The 19,938-nt window shown below is 40.9% G+C and overlaps 1 protein-coding gene across 1 annotated transcript in view; it reads right to left on the reverse strand.

Moving 5' to 3' along the window:
* Positions 1-478: 478 nt before the first annotated feature.
* Positions 479-19,938, reverse strand: part of LOC148049913 (vomeronasal type-2 receptor 26-like) — a 45,696-nt gene continuing 26,236 nt past the window's right edge. The window contains exons 6-13 of the mRNA XM_087705359.1: positions 18,953-19,082; positions 18,556-18,754; positions 16,929-16,986; positions 15,381-15,672; positions 14,067-14,903; positions 11,979-12,197; positions 2,717-2,846; positions 479-2,062 (exon numbers count right to left, since the gene is read on the reverse strand). Of these exons, the coding sequence (XP_087561485.1) occupies positions 1,158-2,062; positions 2,717-2,846; positions 11,979-12,197; positions 14,067-14,903; positions 15,381-15,672; positions 16,929-16,986; positions 18,556-18,754; positions 18,953-19,082 (2,770 nt within the window). The 3' untranslated portion in view covers positions 479-1,157. The remainder of the gene's footprint in view (positions 2,063-2,716; positions 2,847-11,978; positions 12,198-14,066; positions 14,904-15,380; positions 15,673-16,928; positions 16,987-18,555; positions 18,755-18,952; positions 19,083-19,938) is intronic.

Consider the following 19,938-nt stretch of genomic DNA (forward strand, 5'->3'; position numbering starts at 1 on the left):
AACATAAATTCAAGAGAAAAATGGTTTGTCCCAAAATCGACTTGGGTAGAAATGGAGATATTACAGTATCCTTGCCCTGGAGTGGTTTTAGAATGGATATTTTACAGTATTCTTCCCCTGGAATGGGGAGGAAATGCATATTTTACAGTATCCTTCCCTAGATTTGGGTGGAAATGGAGATTTGACATTATCTTTGCCCTGGAATGGGATGGAAATGGAGATTTTGCAGTATCCTTCTCCTGCCACACCCACCAAGCTATGCCCACCAAGCCACACCCGCAGAACTGCTAGTAAAAATTTGAATCCCACCATTGGTTCACTCAATTCCTCTGCCAAATACAACTGTTTTGGTATTTGATATATTAATTTGCAAATATATTCAACAAGTATGCATTTCAAATCTAGGAAACATTTATTTTGACTTCTGAGAAAACATTTATTCTCATCCATGCTTCTTTCCTTTCTTCCATTCATCTCTTTGTCCTTCCTTCTTCATCAATAAACCATAAAAAGTAGTAACAATTAGCAGAAAAACAGAAAAGCAGATATTAACAGAAAAATATTGTAAATATCTACTTTTAATATGTACTATTGTTATTATCTTATATTTTATTATTTATTTATTTATTAAATCGATTTATAGGCCGCACAATCCCAGAGGACTCTATTTTCATAAAGTATTTTTCAATTAATAGAGAGAAAAACAATGTGGATTATTTGAATTCTATAATTTATTTTAAAAGAACTAGTAATTAGGTGAATGAAAAAATAATAAGAAATTCAGCAAACTTTCAGTGACCTATGGAAACAAACATGCTTAAAAATAACGATAGTAAATCCACCCCAGCATATTTTCTTAGACACTTTTGATTCAAATAAATCCATCATTTTGGAAAGGAATATTTACATATTTAACATCCAGATTTATTTCCAAGATGATCAACTCAGGGGGATCGACTCAGAAGAGAACTGGCATAAATGAAAAATGAAAGGTGAGGGATTGTTTAAGATTAATAGGTACTTTGTAATGGTTTTCATCATCTGATTATTTCATGGAAAAGCCCTTTCCTCATTTCATGATAAAATAAAAAAGTCCAAATAGCTGATAAAATAAAAAAGTCCAAAAATCAAATAAAAGTTCTCAAAAACTACATTAGTCAGAGGTTCTTGAGTCTCATTATGTTTTCTCTACAATTTAGATCGGGTCTCAGTAGAATAATATAACATTTGGGGAAAAAGATGCAAGCCAACAGACCAGCCCCAGATGCCAAGATGGAGAAGATCTCCACGGCCACCATGGACTTCCCTTTGGTGCTCAGATAAGTGGGGATGAAGGTGATCCAAACACTGCAGAAGATCAGCATGCTGAAAGTAATGAACTTGGCTTCATTAAAGCTGTCAGGCAAGTTCCTAGCCAGAAAGGCCACAGTGAAACTTACAAGGGCCAGAAAACCCAGGTAGGACAGGACAGTGTAAAACATTAAAGCTGAGCCTTCATTACATTCCAAGATGGCCTCTCCAGTCAAGGAGTGGAAATCAAAATTGGGAAATGAGGGAGTGGTTATCAGCCAGGTGGCACAAAGAATTGCCTGGATCAGGGGACAGCCTAATACAATGGAATTGGTCAGTGGTTTTCCTAAGAATTTCCTAGCCCTGTTTCCTGGCTTGGTGGCCATAAAGGCCAGAACCACCATGACAGTTTTTGCCAAGACAGAGGAAACTGCAAGGGAAAACAGAATGGCAAAGGCTGTTTGTCGGAAGAGACAGGTGAGCGTCTGAGGTCGCCCAATGAAAAGGAAGGAGCAGAGGAAGCAGAGCAGGAGAGAGACTAGGAGGATGTAGGTGAGATCTCGGTTGTTGGCCTTGACAATTGGCGTGTCATGATTTTTATGGAAAACCACCAGGACTGCAGATGTGGTCACAGAGAGAAAAAGAGCAAGAGAAACTAAGATGTATCCCAGAGTCTCTTGATAGGAGAGGAAGTGGAGCATCTTGGCAATGCAGTGGTCCTTGTCCTTGTTGGGATACTGGTCTTCTGGACAGGGGTCACAGTGAGCTGCATCTGAAATCAAGAGTCATTTTGTATTTCATGATGGATCAAAAAGGGTTAATCATCCTTTACTGATGACCCTGATGACAGGTTAGCTAGAGGCAAGGATGTTTTCACCTCTTTGGCTCAAATTCTCTGCTTTGTGTTTTGCAATTGCACTTTCAGAATTTTGTTGCAGAGGAGAATACACAGATATAGCTGGATATAACTTCTCATTCCCCAACAGATCTATCAATTTTCTGGGACTGAACAATCATACTCTAGATAATAAATATTAGAGCTTTAACCTCACACTCCTTCATGAAAAGATTTGTAGTGGGATTTCCCAATGGGTTGTAAGAGTTGAGTAGAAAATCAAGGAGGTAAAACATGAAGAGCACCAAGGACTCCTCAACACATGAATTGTGTCCCAAACTACCTTGCGTTAAATTGCTGAGCAGTGGGGCAGGTTGTCTCCTCAGGACAATCTCAGGACAATCCTGACACAGGTGACCTGGGGTGGGAGGTGGGCAGGACAGTTTAGATCCCATGAACTCAGAATTTCTGCTGAAAAACATGAACATGTTGAAGAATTTCAATTTATGAAAAATAACAACAAAATTGATATTGCCCTCTACTGAGTGGTTTCCTGGATCTTAGAAGATCTACATTAAAAGTTTGTTCTACCTGTCTGATTAGAAATGGTCCCTTCTGAACAAGGATCACATCGGTAGCAGCAGACCTGCTCTCCCTCTGGAACACTCCTCTTCTCTCCTGCATGGCACCTCTTCATGCCACACCGGCCAAAAGGCACTTTCTGAAAGAGAATAAGGAGATGCTTGAGATAGTATAAGCAACAAACATGCTTCACTGATTCATTTGTACATTTCTGTTTCCATTATCAAAATGTCTTCAAAAGAAATGGTTAACTGGGCTCTAGCAGAAACCTGGAAAAGGCACAGAGAGATTAAGGCCGATTCCATTCCAGACCACCAATGGATGCTGGAGATTGTAACTGGGGCTTGACATGCAATAGAAGGGTCATGAATTGAGCTATAGCTTTTCTGAAGCAAACACTGATGGAGATCCAACTGAATGGGAATGGTCCATGGAAACCACTATTGCCTGCTCCATCTGCATCCTGGGTATCAAGCAGAATTTCTTCCTAATCTCAACACTTTTGGATCTGTCACAAATCAGACCTCAAATATGTTACATGCAAAGTAGTTTTGTCATCAAATTGTTGCCAAAGTTTTGATTCAGTAACCTGTTCTCCAGTAAGGGAGATGTTTTGAATCCCTAGAAGAGAATGACTCTTTTGGACTTCCTGGGCAGGACCTTGCTGATGGTAGCAGCTTAATAGAGCTGCTCCCGAGATCCTGGTCGTGTTATCTGTCTACACATCTGACAGGTACCTTATCCATTCAGGCAAGAAGGGAAGGAGAGAGATCCAGCTGGCAAAGTGCCTTTTTGATCTTTGCAGCTTTTTTGTCTGCAAAGAGAGTGGGGGGCCGGCCGAGGCAGAATCATCTCTGCACCAGAATCTACAGCTGCTTTTTGCAGCCCAAAGTAAGATCCTCCCACTTAGAACAATATTTGAACTATTTGATTTTAATACAAGCAGAGCCCGTATCTGAGAACTTCATTTGCTTATTTAATCCTAGCTTCATTTTTTTACAAGATCTTCCTTCGTTAATTTGGTTTTTTTTTTAAAAAAAAAAAGCTTTTAAAATGGTGACGGTGAATTCTCCATAACAACGCTCCCCTCCTTAATCTTCTTGCAAAGAACAGCTATAAAACTTCAATGGAAGGGAGTGATTCATTGCTCTGCCTTATAGCCGGCCAGCAGATTTGTATTAATTAGTTTCATTTCTACAAGATTCCACAAGACCTTTTTTTTTAAATCAACTTTGCTAATATATTTTTCTAATATAGAGAAGTTTAAAATGGCGTTGAATATGCTGAGCTGTTTCGTTACAATGCTTTTTTTCTGAAACCTTCTGAAAAGTCCTACGGAGCTAATAAAGGGGTGATTTAATGCTTCTTTTTGTAGCTGCATAGCGGGCCAGTAGAGTTTGATTAATTGCTCGAAGATAAGACTTGGAATGGCCTCAAAATTAAATCCTGCTTTGAAACCACCTCCTAGAAGTACATCCCCAATACCTGGCACAAAGTCGCAGCCTCCACCCTCTATGCCCCATACTGGAGATTTGCTAATGAAAGAACTTTTTTGGAAACTTTTAGAGATTTTAAAGAGGAGATAAAAGAGGAGATAAAAGAACTTAAGGCGGACTTGTATGATAAAATTGATACTAGGATTGCTAAAATGAAAGATGATATGCTGGGACTTGTAACTGTACTGACAGAAAATGTTTCTGGAATTGAAGATAGTCTAGAGGATCCTAACCAAGCTAGCAATAGCAGTAGACTTATATACCGCTTCATAGGGCTTTCAGCCCTCTCTAAGCAGTTTACAGAGAGTCAGCATATTGCCCCCAACAATCTGGGTCCTCATTTTACCCACCTCGGAAGGATGGAAGGCTGAGTCAACCCTGAGCCGGTGAGATTTGAACCGCTGAACTGCTGATCTAGCAGTAGCCTGCAGTGCTGCATTTAACCACTGGGCCACCTCGGCTCTTCAGCTAATACCAATTTGACATCCAAAACTGAGGTGGTGCAACAAAAAGTTGAAAACACTGAAAAACAAATTATTATGATACAGTAGAGGCAGATGGAGCTGGCATTAAGAGTAAGGGGGTTGCGTGAGGATAAACAGGAGAACTTGAAACAGATTCTTTCAGAAGCTTTTGATTGTCTGGTGGGAAGACCGGGGTCCAACTTTGACTGGTAGATTGATAAAGCTTATCGCGTTAATTCTTGGGTGGCAAAACAGAAGCAACTTCCCCGAGATGTAGTTATATATTTCACTACAAGAGAGTTCAGAAACATGATATTACAAGAGTCCTATAACACTAGGCTCCAAATTGGGGGCCAGGATTTGACTGTTTTGAAAGAAATACCACCTCAAATGCTAAGAGCCAGGAGAGACTATGCTTTTTTTAGTGGAAGAACTCAGAATCCGTCAGATACACTACAGATGGGATGCACCATTTGGTATTATATTTACATTTGACAGGCAAAGATATCGTCTCAACTCCGTATGGAAAGCTTGAGATTTTTATCACAATATTTTGAAGGTGGGACACCCTGCACCATCTGGATCCGGAGAAAGACCACAAGAAGGACAAGACAGACAGCAAAACTACCAGACAAGATGTACCATCTCCCCTCCCTAGAAGGGCAAGGTGTTATGCAACAAAGACCTAGCTGTATGACTACCAGACGAATGGAAAAACAAGCAAAAAGGCAACAACCTCAACAATCACCGGCCATCAATCAAGGAGTTACAGCAACAAGCTCAGAAGCCATGGGAGGAGCTAGGCCAAAGGTTAAACAGGCCATGCAGGAGGCTCTAAAAAAGCTTCAGGTAACCAAAGATGACAACTAAGATTCTAACATGGAATGTCAATGGACTAAATTCTCCACAGAAGAGAAAGAAAATATTTCACTATCTTAAACAGTTTAAGAATGATATAATTTGTTTGCAAGAAACTCATATCAAATCAACTGATCAAAAATATTTGATTAACCCAAAACTTGGTCAACATTTTGTAGCCTCTGCCATGGAAAAGAAAAATGGTATAGTTGTATACTTAAGAAAAGATATCAAAGCTGAATTGATTGAAGCAGATCCCTTTGGAAGATATATCACGTTAGATCTAATCTTAGAAGGGAAAAAGATATTACTTTTGGGAATTTATGCTCCTAATCAACAGCAAGACAGATTCTATAGAAATCTTCATGCTAAATTAGTTCAGTGGGACTATAGGTCTTGTATACTATTGGGTGATTGGAATGGTGTGATAGACACTAAAAGAGATAAGAAGACTTCTCGCCCAAATACTAAGATGCAAGCAAAGCTACCCAAATCTTTTTTTGACATGATGGATGACTTCGAATTGAGAGATATTTGGCGAGTGAGAAATGCAGAGGAACATGATTTCACTTTCTTTTTTGATAGACGTCAATCCTTTTCAAGGATTGATTTTATACTAATCACTAATGATTTGCTTTCTAGGGTGAAGAAGACAAAGATTGCAGCTAGGGTCCTTTCGGATCATAACCCAGTTTGGATGGAATTGGGAAGGGCAGTGCAGGCAAGAAGGTCTTGGAGATTGAATGAAAACTTATTTAGATATGAAAAGTATATTAATGATTGTAAAAAAATGTTATCTGAATAATATATGAGAGGAGTGCTGATGAATATAAATAAAACACATAGATATAAACAAAGGCTAAAATGAAGAGAATTGGAAGAGGAAATTAAGAGGAAAGAGATGGAGGTAACAATAAATCCAGGCGATACAAAGGTTAAAGAAGCAATCACCATATTAAAATCTCAATTTGACATGTTGATCTCTGACCAGGTAGCCACTAGTTTATTATATGCAAAACACAATACTTTTTGTAACGTAAACAAACCTGGCAGATGGTTAGCTTATCAGATTAGGAAAAAAAGGAAAATTCGAAATATATCTAAACTGACTTACAGAGGGAAGGAGGTGTTTCAACAGGAGAAGATTCAAAAGGCATTTTGGGAATTTTTTACAGAATTGTATAAAGGGGATAAAATTAATGGTTTAGATATAGACAAATATTTAGATAAAGAGAAAATACCCTCAGTTAGTGAAGAGCACAGGCAAAAGTTGAACCAACCAATAACTTCGGGGGAAATTTTGCAGGTAATCAAGCAATTAAAGTTAGGGAAAGCACCAGGTACAGATGGTTTGACAGCGGTTTACTATAAAAATTTACAGTTAGAAATGGTAGAACCTCTTAGAGAATTATTTAATAAGATTCAAACGGAAGGTAAGATGCCTCCATCTTGGAAGACAGCGTTTATATTGTTGATACCCAAAGAAGATCAAGATATTACCCAACCAAAAAATTATAGACCTATTTCATTACTTAATGTAGATTATAAAATCTTTACTAAAATACTAGCAAATAGGTTAATGGTGGTTATTCAACAACTGATACATACCGACCAAACAGGTTTTATACAGGGGAGACAGATGAAGAGTAATGTTAGATTAATTATTAATGCTTTAGAATATTTGGGAAAGAATAATCAAATTCCTGCTGTGTTCATATTTTTGGATGCTGAGAAGGCCTTTGTCGAGTTAACTGGCAATTTCTGTTGAAGATATTGCAAAAAATGCAGATAGGAGATAGCTTTTTACAGTCAATTAAAGCAATATACCAACAGCAAACAGCCCAAATCATAGTCAACTGAAGTTTAACAGATCCTTTTCAAATCGGAAAAGGTACAAGACAGAGCTGTCCTTTGTCCCCACTATTGTTCATTATAACTCTGGAAGTAATGTTGAATAAAATACGGGGCTTGGATGGTCTAAAAGGGATCAAGATTAGGCAGCAAGAATACAGAGTGCACGCTTTTGCAGATGATTTGGTCATAATATTGGAACAACCGCAGGAATCCAGTATGGTTTTAATGAATACGATTTATCAATATGGTCAAGTGTCTGGTTTTAAAATAAATTTAGGAAAAACAAAAATATTAGCTATAAATATGAATACTAAACAAAAGGAAGAACTAGGAGGGATGCTAGGATGTGAGGTAGTCAAAAAAGTCAAATATCTTGGAGTTAATATTTTAACTTCAAATCGGAAACTATATAAGCATAATTATGAACCACTTTGGTATAGTATACAGATAGAGATGAAAAAATGGGAGAAATTGCACTTATCTTTGCTGAGTAGGATAGCGGCAGTGAAAATGAACATTTTACCAAAATTTTTATTTCTCTTCCAAATGTTACCTATACTTAAAACAGATGCGAATCTGTTAGAATGGCAGAAGGGTATCAACAAATTTGTATGGGCAGGAAAGAAGCCGAGGGTAAAGCTGAAAATAATGCAAGATGCACGCGAGAGAGGAGGCTTGAAATTACCTAACCTAAAACTATATTATGATGCAGTGGTGCTATCTCTAATTAGTGATTGGACTCATTTAACTAATGATAGAATATTGAATATTGAGGGACACGATCTGGTATATGGTTGGCATGCTTACCTATTATTCAACAAAAAATTGGACAAGAATTTTAAAAGTCATATCTTAAGAAATGCTTTACTGCGGGTCTGGAAAAAATACCAATATAAATTAAATGACAAGTTACCCATGTGGGCAATTCCTAGACATGCAATTGAAAATATGAATATAACACAAAAACAGGATAGAACTACCTACAGACAGCTTTTCATTTTGGAAAGGGGGGTACTACAACTAAAATCTTTAGAGGTATTAAAAGAGGAGAAGGTAGTTCAAACATGGTTCCAGTATGGGCAATTACAGGCCAGGTGGAAAACAGATCAAAAAATTGGTTTTATCCAAGTTGAGGATAATCTATTTAAACAAATAAGAGATCAAAGCTTAATGCATATAAAGAGGATATATAATGTATTAATACAGATGGATTCGGAAATAGAATTAGTTAAAGATTGTATGATAAAGTGGGCTCAAAACATTGAAGAACCAATAATGCTGGATACATGGGAAAGAATCTGGGTAAGAAATTTACACAAGCTCAAAACCTGAGAGAAAATTTTTATAAGATGTTCTATAGATGGCATTTAGATCCTAAAACACTGGCTTCTATGTATCCGAATTTACAGCCTAAATGTTGGAGATGTGGTTCTCTCGATGCTACATATTTTCATATATGGTGGACCTGCCAAAAGGTTAAGGCATTTTGGATAAAAATATGGTGGATTATGCAAAATATCTTTAAAAGAAGGATAAAGTTTACTCCTCAGCTATTTTTACTAGGTATAAGTACTGACTTTACAGTGGTAGAGACTAAATTGATTTTGCACCTAATAACGGCAGCAAGACTGTTGGTGGCGCAATACTGGAAGAAGGAAGACTTGCCTACAACTCAAGAATGGACATTGAAAGTTACAAATTTAGCCGAGATGGCTAAAATATCGGCATATCTTAAAGGCCACTCAAATGAAAGATATAAACGAGACTGGAAAAATGGATTGACTATATACAAAACAAATATGGGACTAAGAAATTCCAGATAGCCTATGCTTAAGATCAGGAATGATTTAAACTGTTTAAAGTTAGCATAGCAAGAAGAAGCTAAGATCAATGTAGAGATGTTATTAACCATTTTTTATTTCTTTTTTCTCAATATACTTTAGACTGTGTTTGTTAAAAATCTATACCGTGTATGGGCTCTGGGAAGTCGGGGGGGGAGGTGGGGTGTTGGGGGGGAGGGTGGGGGGAGGGAGGGATATTTATGTGTTAAATTTCAATGTAATGCGACTTCACATGTATACTGTTTTTCTTTAATTTCTGTGTAAAAATAGGATGTTAAGTACATTGACATATAGTGGAAATACACCAAGGGGAGGAAGAGTGGGATAGAAGAAAGATGGGTAGAGAGGGCAGGAGAGAGGATGAGAGGGAGGGTGAGAAGGAAGGGAGGGAGTGGATCGGGAGAGAGGAGTGGTAGAGGGGGAGGGGAAGTAGGGTAGAGGGGGATGATTGAGGGAAGATAGAAAGTTGGAGGGGGTGGAAGAGAGAGGTGTACGGAGAGTGGAAGAGGTATATTGGGCTTCTAATTTTGGGGGTATTGTTGACAAGAGGAATTGCTGCAATTATTGTTTAATGTTGTATGGCTCCGGCTATGCACAGTATATATCGAGCAATGGTAACCACCTGCACCAGGGAATACACCAGGGCACTTAGGGCAGCAAAAAGATCTCACATAGCCACCCTGGTTGCATCCGCTGAGTCCCGTCCAGCCGCCCTGTTTAGGATAACCCGCTCCCTATTGAACAAAAGGGAGGCGGGGGAACCCTTGCAGGGCAGAGCTGAAGAGTATGCCCAATTCTTAGCGGACAAAATTGCTCGGTTTCGGTCGGACTTGGACTCCACCCCCGCAGTTCCAGCCGAGACACAGGGGGACCAAGTAGAACAGCTCTGGGTTGAGTTTCAGGATGTTACCCCTGGGGATGTGGACAAGGCCATGAGAGCTGTAAGTACCTCCACCTGTGTTCTGGATCCGTGTCCCTCATGGCTGGTCACGAACTGCAGTGAGGTGACACGAGGCTGGATCCAGGCGGTTGTGACCGCCTCCCTTCAGGAGGGGAACTTCCCCGCCGCACTGAAAGCGGCGGTGGTGAGACCCCTCCTGAAGAAACCATCCTTGGATCCAGCTGTCCTTAATAGCTATCGCCCTGTCTCCAACCTTCCCTTCTTGGGGAAGGTTGTTGAGAAGGTGGTGGCCTTCCAGCTCCAACGGTCCTTGGAGGAAGCAAACTACCTAGACCCCTTCCAGTCAGGCTTCAGACCCGGTTACAGCACAGAAACCGCTTTGGTCGCATTGATTGATGATCTCTGGAGAGCCAGAGATGAAGGACATCCCTCCATCCTGGTCCTCCTTGACCTCTCAGCGGCTTTCGATACCATCGACCATGGTATCCTTCTGCGACGACTGCGGGAGGTGGGAGTGGGAGGCACCGTGTTACGGTGGTTCTCCTCCTACCTCTCGGACAGGTCGCAGTCGGTGTTAGTGGGGGGGCAGAGATCGTCCCCTAGGCCCCTAAATTATGGGGTGCCTCAGGGTTCGGTCTTATCCCCCCTACTATTCAACATCTACATGAAACCGCTGGGAGAGATCATCCGCAGGCACGGGATTAGATACCATCAATATGCGGACGATACTCAATTGTATCTGTCCGCCCCGTGCCAACTCAATGAAGCGGTAGATGTGATGAGCCGGGGTCTTGAGGCCGTTATGGACTGGATGAGGGTTAACAAGCTTGTGCTCAACCCAGAAAAGACCGAGTGGCTGTTGTGTTTTCCTCCCAAAGATCTGACTAATATTCCATCACTCAGGCTGGGGGGTCAAATTTTACACCCCTCAGAGAGGGTTCGCAACTTGGGAGTCCTCCTGGATCCGCAGCTGTCATTTGACCACCACCTAACGGCTGTGACCAGGGGGGCATTCGCCCAGGTTCGCCTGGTGCGCCAGTTGCGACCCTACCTGAATCGGGAGGCTCTCACAACAGTCACTCGGGCCCTTGTGATCTCTAGGCTGGAATACTGCAATGTGCTCTACATGGGGCTGCCCTTGAAGAGCATCCGGCGACTTCAGCTAGTGCAGAACGCAGCCGCGCGAGTGATCGCGGGTGCACCTCGATTCACCCGCATAACACCTATCCTCCGCGAGCTGCGCTGGCTGCCTGTTGATCTCCGGATGCGCTTCAAGGTGCTACTAATCACCCATAAAGCCCTACATGGCAGTGGATCTGGATATTTGAGAGACCGCCTTCTGCCAATTACATCCCTGCGACCAATAAGATCCCATAGACTAGGCCTCCTCCGTATTCCATCGGCCAGCCAGTGTCGGCTGGCAACCACAAGGAGGAGGGCCTTCTCAGCAGTAGCCCCGGCCCTTTGGAACGAGCTCCCTGTGGAGATTCGTACCCTCTCCACCGTCCAAGCCTTCCGCACAGCCTTGAAGAACTGGCTCGCCCGTCAGGCCTGGGGATAAGGATAGTTACCCCTCCCGAATGATGAATGTATGTTGCCTACCATTTTATTATATGTCTCTATCTTGTTGTTTGTATCCCCCCCTTCCCAGTTTTATGTGAGTCGCCCTGAGTCCCCTCAGGGAAAAGGGCGGCCTACAAATTCTAATAAAACTATTAAAAAAAAAACTATTAAAAACTATATGTGAGTGTATGAAAATGAAAAAAAAAAGGAAAATAAAAACCTTTTAATAATAATAATAAAAAAAATAACAAGAGAATGACTCTTTTGCTGCATTTATTTTAACTTCCAGCTCACCCTTTTTGTCCAGACAATTGCATCAGAGTTAATGTTGAAATCCTGCCCTGGGGGAGCCTCAGGTTCTATCTGTCCAACTTTACTGTGGACAAAAGATAGATTGGGGAAGAAAACCCAGTTGAGAAGATCATAACGAGCAGATCCCAGTCCACTTTCTGAGAAGGAGATTTCATCACCAGCACTGTTGTTGAAGTGGACCTTCCTCAAACAGGGAAGAAGCTGAATGAAAAGAAATTGGAATAACTGGTTTCTATCATTGTGTGATGGCCCTCATATTAGGGGATTCGTATCTATCTGGGAATCTAGAAGAGTTTCCTTGTTGAAGATCTGAGCAATCTAGAATAACATCAAGTTTTTACCTACTTCCCCTACAAAAGTTTCTCTTTTGTATTGGCCATTTGTATTACAGCTACTTCAGCTGCAGTTTTTATCAGAATGGTGTCTACATACAAATATGTCAAATTCAAAATTCCTTGTATGGTCTTGCTTCTGTGATACTAGGCTCTTTTTAAATGTTGACTTTGGCCCAAAGTCTTGAAAATGAGCAATGCATTTTAGGAACAATTAAATCATTTTTACCACATTGGTGTAGAATCCGAGTGACTTTCTCTAGCTGACAATCAAGGAAAGCAGAATGTGGGAACAAGATATGACCAAGTGGGGCCATGTGAAGGAATTTCCTGCCCCAGTTTGTTATTCTACTGTCCAGAAGAGGCCCAAGGTTTAGCATTTGATGCCGAATTGTATCTTTGCTTGTTCCCTTCTTGCCATTTTCTTCCATTAATGGATCAATTGTTTCCTTGATTTTTTTCTTCTTTTTTCAAATGTTGAAATACGTTTTTTTAATTTTTTAAAACTTTTGTAAAAGTTTTGTAAAAGGAAACATTCCTTTTAATATGCCAATTAGCAAACATTCCTTCTTTATTTCTGTTCTGCTGATACTCCCCCACTCCTCTAAGGATTTGTTTTCCACACAGTGCCTGCCCTGATTTGTGGCTTCACTGGCCAAAGAGATCCGTTCTTTAGCCTTTGAGGCAGAAATAAAAAACATCTGATGAATTTCAGACTAGGTTGAGTCCAGTTCTGTGTGGTAAATTTGACAAAGGTTGCTTGGACACAACAAGCTGTTCAGTACAACACGTTGCAAACTAAAGACACGAGGAAGGTCACACAGCATGCTAAGCCATAGAAACACAAACCAAGATTAAAATCAACTGAGTTTACTATCTTTTAAAAAAGTAGTATAAGATTGGAGAATGACGAGCAATCTGGACCACAGAATCACCAAAAGTCAGGCATGACGGATAACATCATCATCGTCATCAAGGGCACATCCAGAAGAAAACTGAGGTGGTTCTGCAAATGTGCCCACTAGGACTGTTTAAGCATCTGGCAAAATTGCTATCTTGCTCTTTGTTCTCTCTTGCTCCTGGATGGTGCTTCCTCCCTGGAATGACCACTTTGTGAAACTCAGGCAACCCTTGAAGACCTTTGAAGAATTTTTAGGAAGGTCTTTCCTACATGAACCTCATGGACACTGGTTTGGTTTATTTCCCTTCTCTCCTCCACCTCTCTCAACAAAATATTTTGTTTAATTCACTTTACTGTTGTTTTCTGCTTAAATACTATTTCAATCTGGTTTCATGCAGTAATATGATGTCATGCATATATTAAATGAAAGAAATACACATTGTGAGTTTCCTATTTAAAGATGATGATGATGATGATGATGATGATGATGATGATGATGATGGTGATGATGGTGATGATGGTGATGATGATGATGATTGCAGAAATTACCTTTCCAGACTGGACATTGGATCACTCTTGATAATCTTCCATTTGTTACTTCCTGTACTGCTCTCAGTTTCTTTGGAATATAGGTTGACCCCTCATTTGTGTTTTTGTTAATAATTACTGTTTTAATCTGGTTTAATGCAGATTTGATGCAGTGATATGATACCATAGAATTGTTTAATTCAAGAAATACACATGGGGAGCTTCCTCTCTAAGCATCTGTGTCCTGTATTAAAAACCTTTATCCAGTCCAAGGAATGGACTGGGCCAAAAAAACCTCACAGAAATTACCTGCCATGACTGGACATTTGAGATCCTCTTTCCAATCCTCATCATGGCTGGTTGCCCTCTGGATCCATGGATGGCATGTACCGCATGTGCCACAGCATAAATGGCATTGTAGATGTTGTAACTTTCCCCTGTCATGCTTGCTTCAAACACGTAAGATGGCAGATTCCGTAAATCCTCCTTTCCTGTACATGGTTTTCTACCCTTTGGAGGGATCCTGCCTGGTTTGTAGATCTTGCAGCCAAAGACCTCTTCCCACCACTTTGGGAGAAAAATGTCCCCTTGTGGGTTCAAAGGGTTTAAAGACAGGAGAAAACGTCTGAACTCTGAGACATCCCTGGTGTGGTCCCTAAAATGCAAAGCTCCATGGAAGGGCTTTATAATTTCCAATAAGTATTGAGAGTTCAGAACATTAAGTTTCCAACTGGATGTAAAGATCCAGACTTTCAGAAATGATGCATTTCTCTCTCTTTCATAAACAAACATAACTGTCTGTACACTTGTAATAGTATTGGAGTCTGCAAACAAAATAATCACTTCACCTATAGACCAAGTATTGAAAATATGATGTAATTTCGAATCTGAAGTAGCAATAAAATCAAATTTCATAATTTCAGTGAAGGCCAGGCAGATCTCCTTCTCCTTCAGCATTGGCACCAGAGAGGAAATGAAATGTTCTCCAATGTCATTTTCAGGGGCCACCAGCCCAACCCAGTTCCACTGGAAATACAGGAGCAGCTGGGCTATACCCACGTACTGAGGAAATTCCCTGGGATTAATCCGGAAGAAGGACGGATAAACTCTTCTGTCTCCCTGAGTGAACTCAGAGCCAACACCGAGCTGGAAAAAAGGAGAATCTTCTTGAAAAGACAAAGTACATTTTAATGCTGACTTCAAGGGTCCCCATTGTGTGGTTCATTGCCCCACCAGTCAGGTTTATCCACTTTGAGTGGCAGGCTTCATCTCCCTCCCTTCTTAGGGAGAGCAACCAGTTACCTATTTTTCCTGGTTGTGATTGATCGGAAGTAAAAGGAACAAATCCTAAATCTGATACAGAGAATAAATTGCACTGAAAGCTGCAGAAATATGATAAACTTCTCTGAAAGTCAGGAACTAATTCCTTTTTCAGAATTATATCAATATGGCTTTGTTGTTATATAAAAATGTATCTTGATATATAAAATCCAGAAATCAATTCAAATATGAGATGGATTATTTAAGTCATATACATCTAATATTCTCCCCTCCCCACCAAAACATTGATTTCATCCTTGCCTTCTGTATGTTCGTCTACTCCATACTGTAATCCACACTTACCTGTGGGATCTTGAAGATGCTAAAGATGGAGGCCATCTGCCTTGAGGATTTGGGGCCCTCACCCCCAATGACGGAGAGAAGGGTGTCCTGCCTGTCACATTTATAACCTGGAACCATTCGGCCTCGTGTGGAGAGCAGGGAGAGGCTGAATAAGGAAATCTCCCTGTGAATCTTGCTATTCTCATAGATGTGGAAGCCAAGAGTGATGTTGGGCAGGAGATCCAGATCCTTGTTCACCTCCGTGACAGTAAACACCAAGGCTAGGAAGTACTGGTAGTTTAGGGATGTGAGTCTGTGGTGAGAAAATATGGGGGAGCATTATACTTTGGGTGCTGTTGAAGTTGGCATTGCCTTTTTTGTGTGCCCTTGGAACAGAAAGTCACAAATTTCATTTGTTTGGATTTTTTAAAGGACGTTCCTTGACTCAACTTGGAGGGGTTTCTGAGTAAGGAGAAAGGCCTGGCTGTCCTTCTCCCAGATCATTTTACCACCACCACCCCTCTGTTCTCCCTCCTTCCTTCATTTGGTCTGAAATCCTCCCCAGTTGCTCCTCTTCTTCCCTAATCATTTTCTTCCTCTCTCCGAGCAGCTTCTTCGGGTCTGAACAAAAGACTCCAGTGAGGGTCACAACACAGACTCACTAAGGGCCATTATTCATGAGCTCTGCAGATTCCTAAACTGAGGGGTTTTTATTTGGTAATGTCCCACATTGGAATAAGATTGAACATTTCTTTGAGTTTTTTTTTTATTATTATAACTTTAGGTCCAAATTAATATTATAAGTCAACATCTTCACTAGGGCAGCTAGAGTCTAGTAGTGTTGTCTCTCCTCAGTTTTATGTTGTCTCTCATCTTCCTCATGAACACTTCTGGAGCGATGGGTAATTCTAGCCTATTTCTTGAATTTGCCTCTTTATTGAGACAAGGACTAAGATCTGAAGATCCCCAGAATGAGGATTTCTTAAAAGAAGCCCTGAATCAAAAGGAAAGAAAACAATCACCTATATCTTTCCCCTCCAGGTGAAACTTACGTGACTCTATTATTAAGATGCAATGGGTCCTTTTGGAAATCTGGGATTCTGAACTGCAGAGAGGTTAACAGGGGCAAATTCCCCCCAATATTCAGATCACCAGGTCTGTAAAATTCCCATGGATCTTGAAACTGTAAATGTTTTTGCGATGCACATACAGTTTGAATCTCCTTAGTAGCATTTGGGGGAAGGAGCCAGAAGAGCAGCAGCAGCATCAGGAGAGGCAGCCCAGCCATTCTTCTCCCCTTCCCTCCTAGATCAGAAATGAAGGTTTGTGTAGAAGCTGAACTGCAAGGAGTATAGGAAATCTCACTAGATTTACACAGTTTAAACTGCCCAGATTACCTCAGGGCAAATTTATCTGATATCTCTTTGAATTAACACATTTGTATTTTATCATTTATGTCCTCCTATCTATCTTATTCTGAAATTAGACCATGTGCTATATTTTATTCTATTTTAAGGATAGGGCTGCGAGAGTAATCAATCAATAAACTAATATCATGCTTTTTCTTACCTGTGTTTGGGCTTTGAGACCAAGACCAGCTGAATCTCACTGAACCCTGGAGTTAGATCTTTGGAAGACAAAGCAAAGTCCTCCACCACTGGGAAAACTCACATCATATTTTCTAAAGCCTTTTTTGTGGGTCAAAATCCACAGGGGATACAATACAAATTACTGTTCTTCTGATAATTGCAAGGAAAAGCCATTGTCCTACCCACTGAGCAATAGATGCGGTTTGCACATCAGATGGGAAAAACATGTTTGTGTCTCTTGCAGCTAATCCACAGAGCAGAGGGACTTGAGAGTCAAAGTGCACTAAACTTTTTGACCTATCTGAAAGTGAACACAAGATGGAGTTTGGCCTGTGCCATAGTATGTTCAGATAGAATGGGTGCTGATGGGGCAGGGTGGCAGTCAGCTGTACCCTAGAAAGAGTGAGCAATCACCCCAGTGTTTAGATGGAAGAACTGGTTTAGTTATATCCACAAAAGAAGGGGTGGAATGGATTGATTGATCAAGTTTATATGGCCACTCATCTCATGCAAAATAGCAGTAGACTTATATACCGCTTCATAGGGCTTTCAGCCCTCTCTAAGCGGTTTACAGAGAGTCAGCATATTGCCCCCAACAATCCGGGTCTTCATTTTACCCACCTCGGAAGGATGGAAGGCTGAGTCAACCCTGAGCCGGTGAGATTTGAACCGCTGAACTGCTGATCTAGCAGTAGCCTGCAGTGCTGCATTTAACCACTGCGCCACCTCGGCTCTTGATGATCCTGAGCAGCATGAAACAGTCCAGTAAAAAGTGTAAACAAGTGTAAATAAAGTGTAAGTGTAAATAAAGAAGACAATCATTGCCTAAAACCTTTATACAACATTTATTAAAAGGAATTAGAAATATTGGGTTTCCCAAGTCTGCAAGCATGACCAGATTTGAAAGACCTTCAGAAGCTCAGGAGTGATGAGGCCACACAATGCAGCTCAGCAAAGAAAGGTGTGATGAGATCTCCCAGAAACATAACTGCTCTTGTTAATGCAGTTTACACCAGCTGAAGCTACTGGATACTCTTCAAGGGAAGGCTCATACGGAACACATTGCCTTAGTCCAACCAAGATGTGACCAGGGCATTTTCTGTCTTGGAAGAGGTGCGACTGGCATATACAGTTGTGAAAAGGCCTTTCTAGCCATGTCCTCAAGCAGGAGTTATGAGTCTAGAAGGACCCCACCTTTCTTGCAAGGTCTGTTTTGGGCAAATGCTACTCCACCCAGCACCATAGATTGTATAGTCCTAGAACTAGAGATCCTGCAAACCCAAAGCCACTCAGTCTTGCTCAGGTTCCTTAGAAGCCTGTTTTTCCACATCCAGATATTCATAGCCTCCAGACAGCAGGACAGTACATGTACAGCACTGCTTAATTTACCAGAAGCACTGATGATCCATTGGGTGTCATCAGCATATAGAGGATACCTCACCACATGGAGATACATGAGCTTTCCCTGGGGTCTCATGCAGATGTCGAATAGAAGAGGGGACAGCACTGACCCCTGTGGCATCTCACAATAAGAAGGTCCAGGGTGGGGTCACTCCTCCACATTTGCCATTGAGTCAAGTAATACAAGGATGGACACACTAATTTACCTGTTCCTAGCACTTCACTCTTCTGGGCCCAGAGCTCTGCTGTTGTTCCTGGGATCTGCTGGAGCCCCTCTACCAGTTTGAAAGCCACAGCCCAAAATACCCCTATCACTAGGACCACTTTGGCCTTGACTTTCCTCTCCAATTCATCCTTTAGACCCCAGAACTTTTCAGTGTCCCATCCTCCTTCTTCCTGATCTTGCTGTCATTTACAGATACAGATTAACAGAGTTGGAACGGACCTTGTAGGTCATTTGGTCCAACACACCACCCAAGAAGACTCTATACCATTTTTGACAGATGGCAGTCCAGTCTCTTCTTGAAGGCTTCCAGTGATGAAGCTCCCACAACTTCTGAAGGCAACTTCTGTTCCATTTGACACTGCTTCATCTATTCCCACCTCTGTCTTCTTCTCTATGACCTTTATGACCTCTATGTCTGGCTCATTGGCCAGGACCTGCCTATCTGCTTTGATCCGGAAGTTCCAGAGGATCTTAGCCCTGTTATTCTCTTTGTATGGAATATCACAACTGGGTTTTAGAAGGCTTAGCCCATACAGTGTGCATATATTCCTGTTCCAACTACTTGGTGGTGTCATTCAGTATATGCTGTCCCTGCCTGCATCTTACACCCTGTCACTTATGTATTGGATTCTCTCTGAGGCTGGATGCAATATTGAGGTGTGATTACCCAATATATAATAGGGATCGATATCCATTGAGTTGGATACGTCTCTCAATGATTCTATGGGCCAGGTGTCTCTACGCCTGCACTACACTTTTGAGTTGTTTTATGTTCCAGCTGTTGTCACGTTTGGTAGTGTCCAGCCATGGCATTTTTGATGGCCTGGTTTCCTTTTACTCTTTCAAACATCATTGCTTTCTCCTATTTCCAAAGTAAGTGAGACTCAATTTCATAATTTTCTTCCAGCAGCATACCTGGTGTTATATGCTCCAGTACTTGCTTGTCAGTCACATTTACATAAACAAAAGATTGTTTAATGTGTTATTTTAATTAGTTAAGCATAGCACATCACAATACTGAGACCTAAGGAGAAATGTTTTAATACTCTAAATTATATTGTACCAAATCTGAAATGCAAATAGAAGGAATTTCACATAGGAACTAAAATGATGTGTCTTTGGACAGAGATGATTATAAAATACAAATAGCACTTAGACTAATATATGACTTTACAACTTACAGCCCTCTTTAAGTGGTTTACAGAGTCAGCCTGTTGCCCCCAACAATCTGGGTTCTCCTTTTATCCACCACGGAAGGATGGAAGGTTGAGTCAAAATTGGTGAGACCCAAACTGGCAGCCAGTGATCAGCATCCTGCATTCTAACCACTGCACTACCAAATATTCCCATAATTTCCAATTAT

The sequence above is a fragment of the Thamnophis sirtalis genome, unplaced genomic scaffold, assembly GCF_051295495.1.
Source record: "Thamnophis sirtalis isolate CommonGarterSnake01/CBP01778 unplaced genomic scaffold, rThaSir2_p1.2 scaffold_1, whole genome shotgun sequence".
Taxonomy (NCBI): domain Eukaryota; kingdom Metazoa; phylum Chordata; class Lepidosauria; order Squamata; family Natricidae; genus Thamnophis; species Thamnophis sirtalis.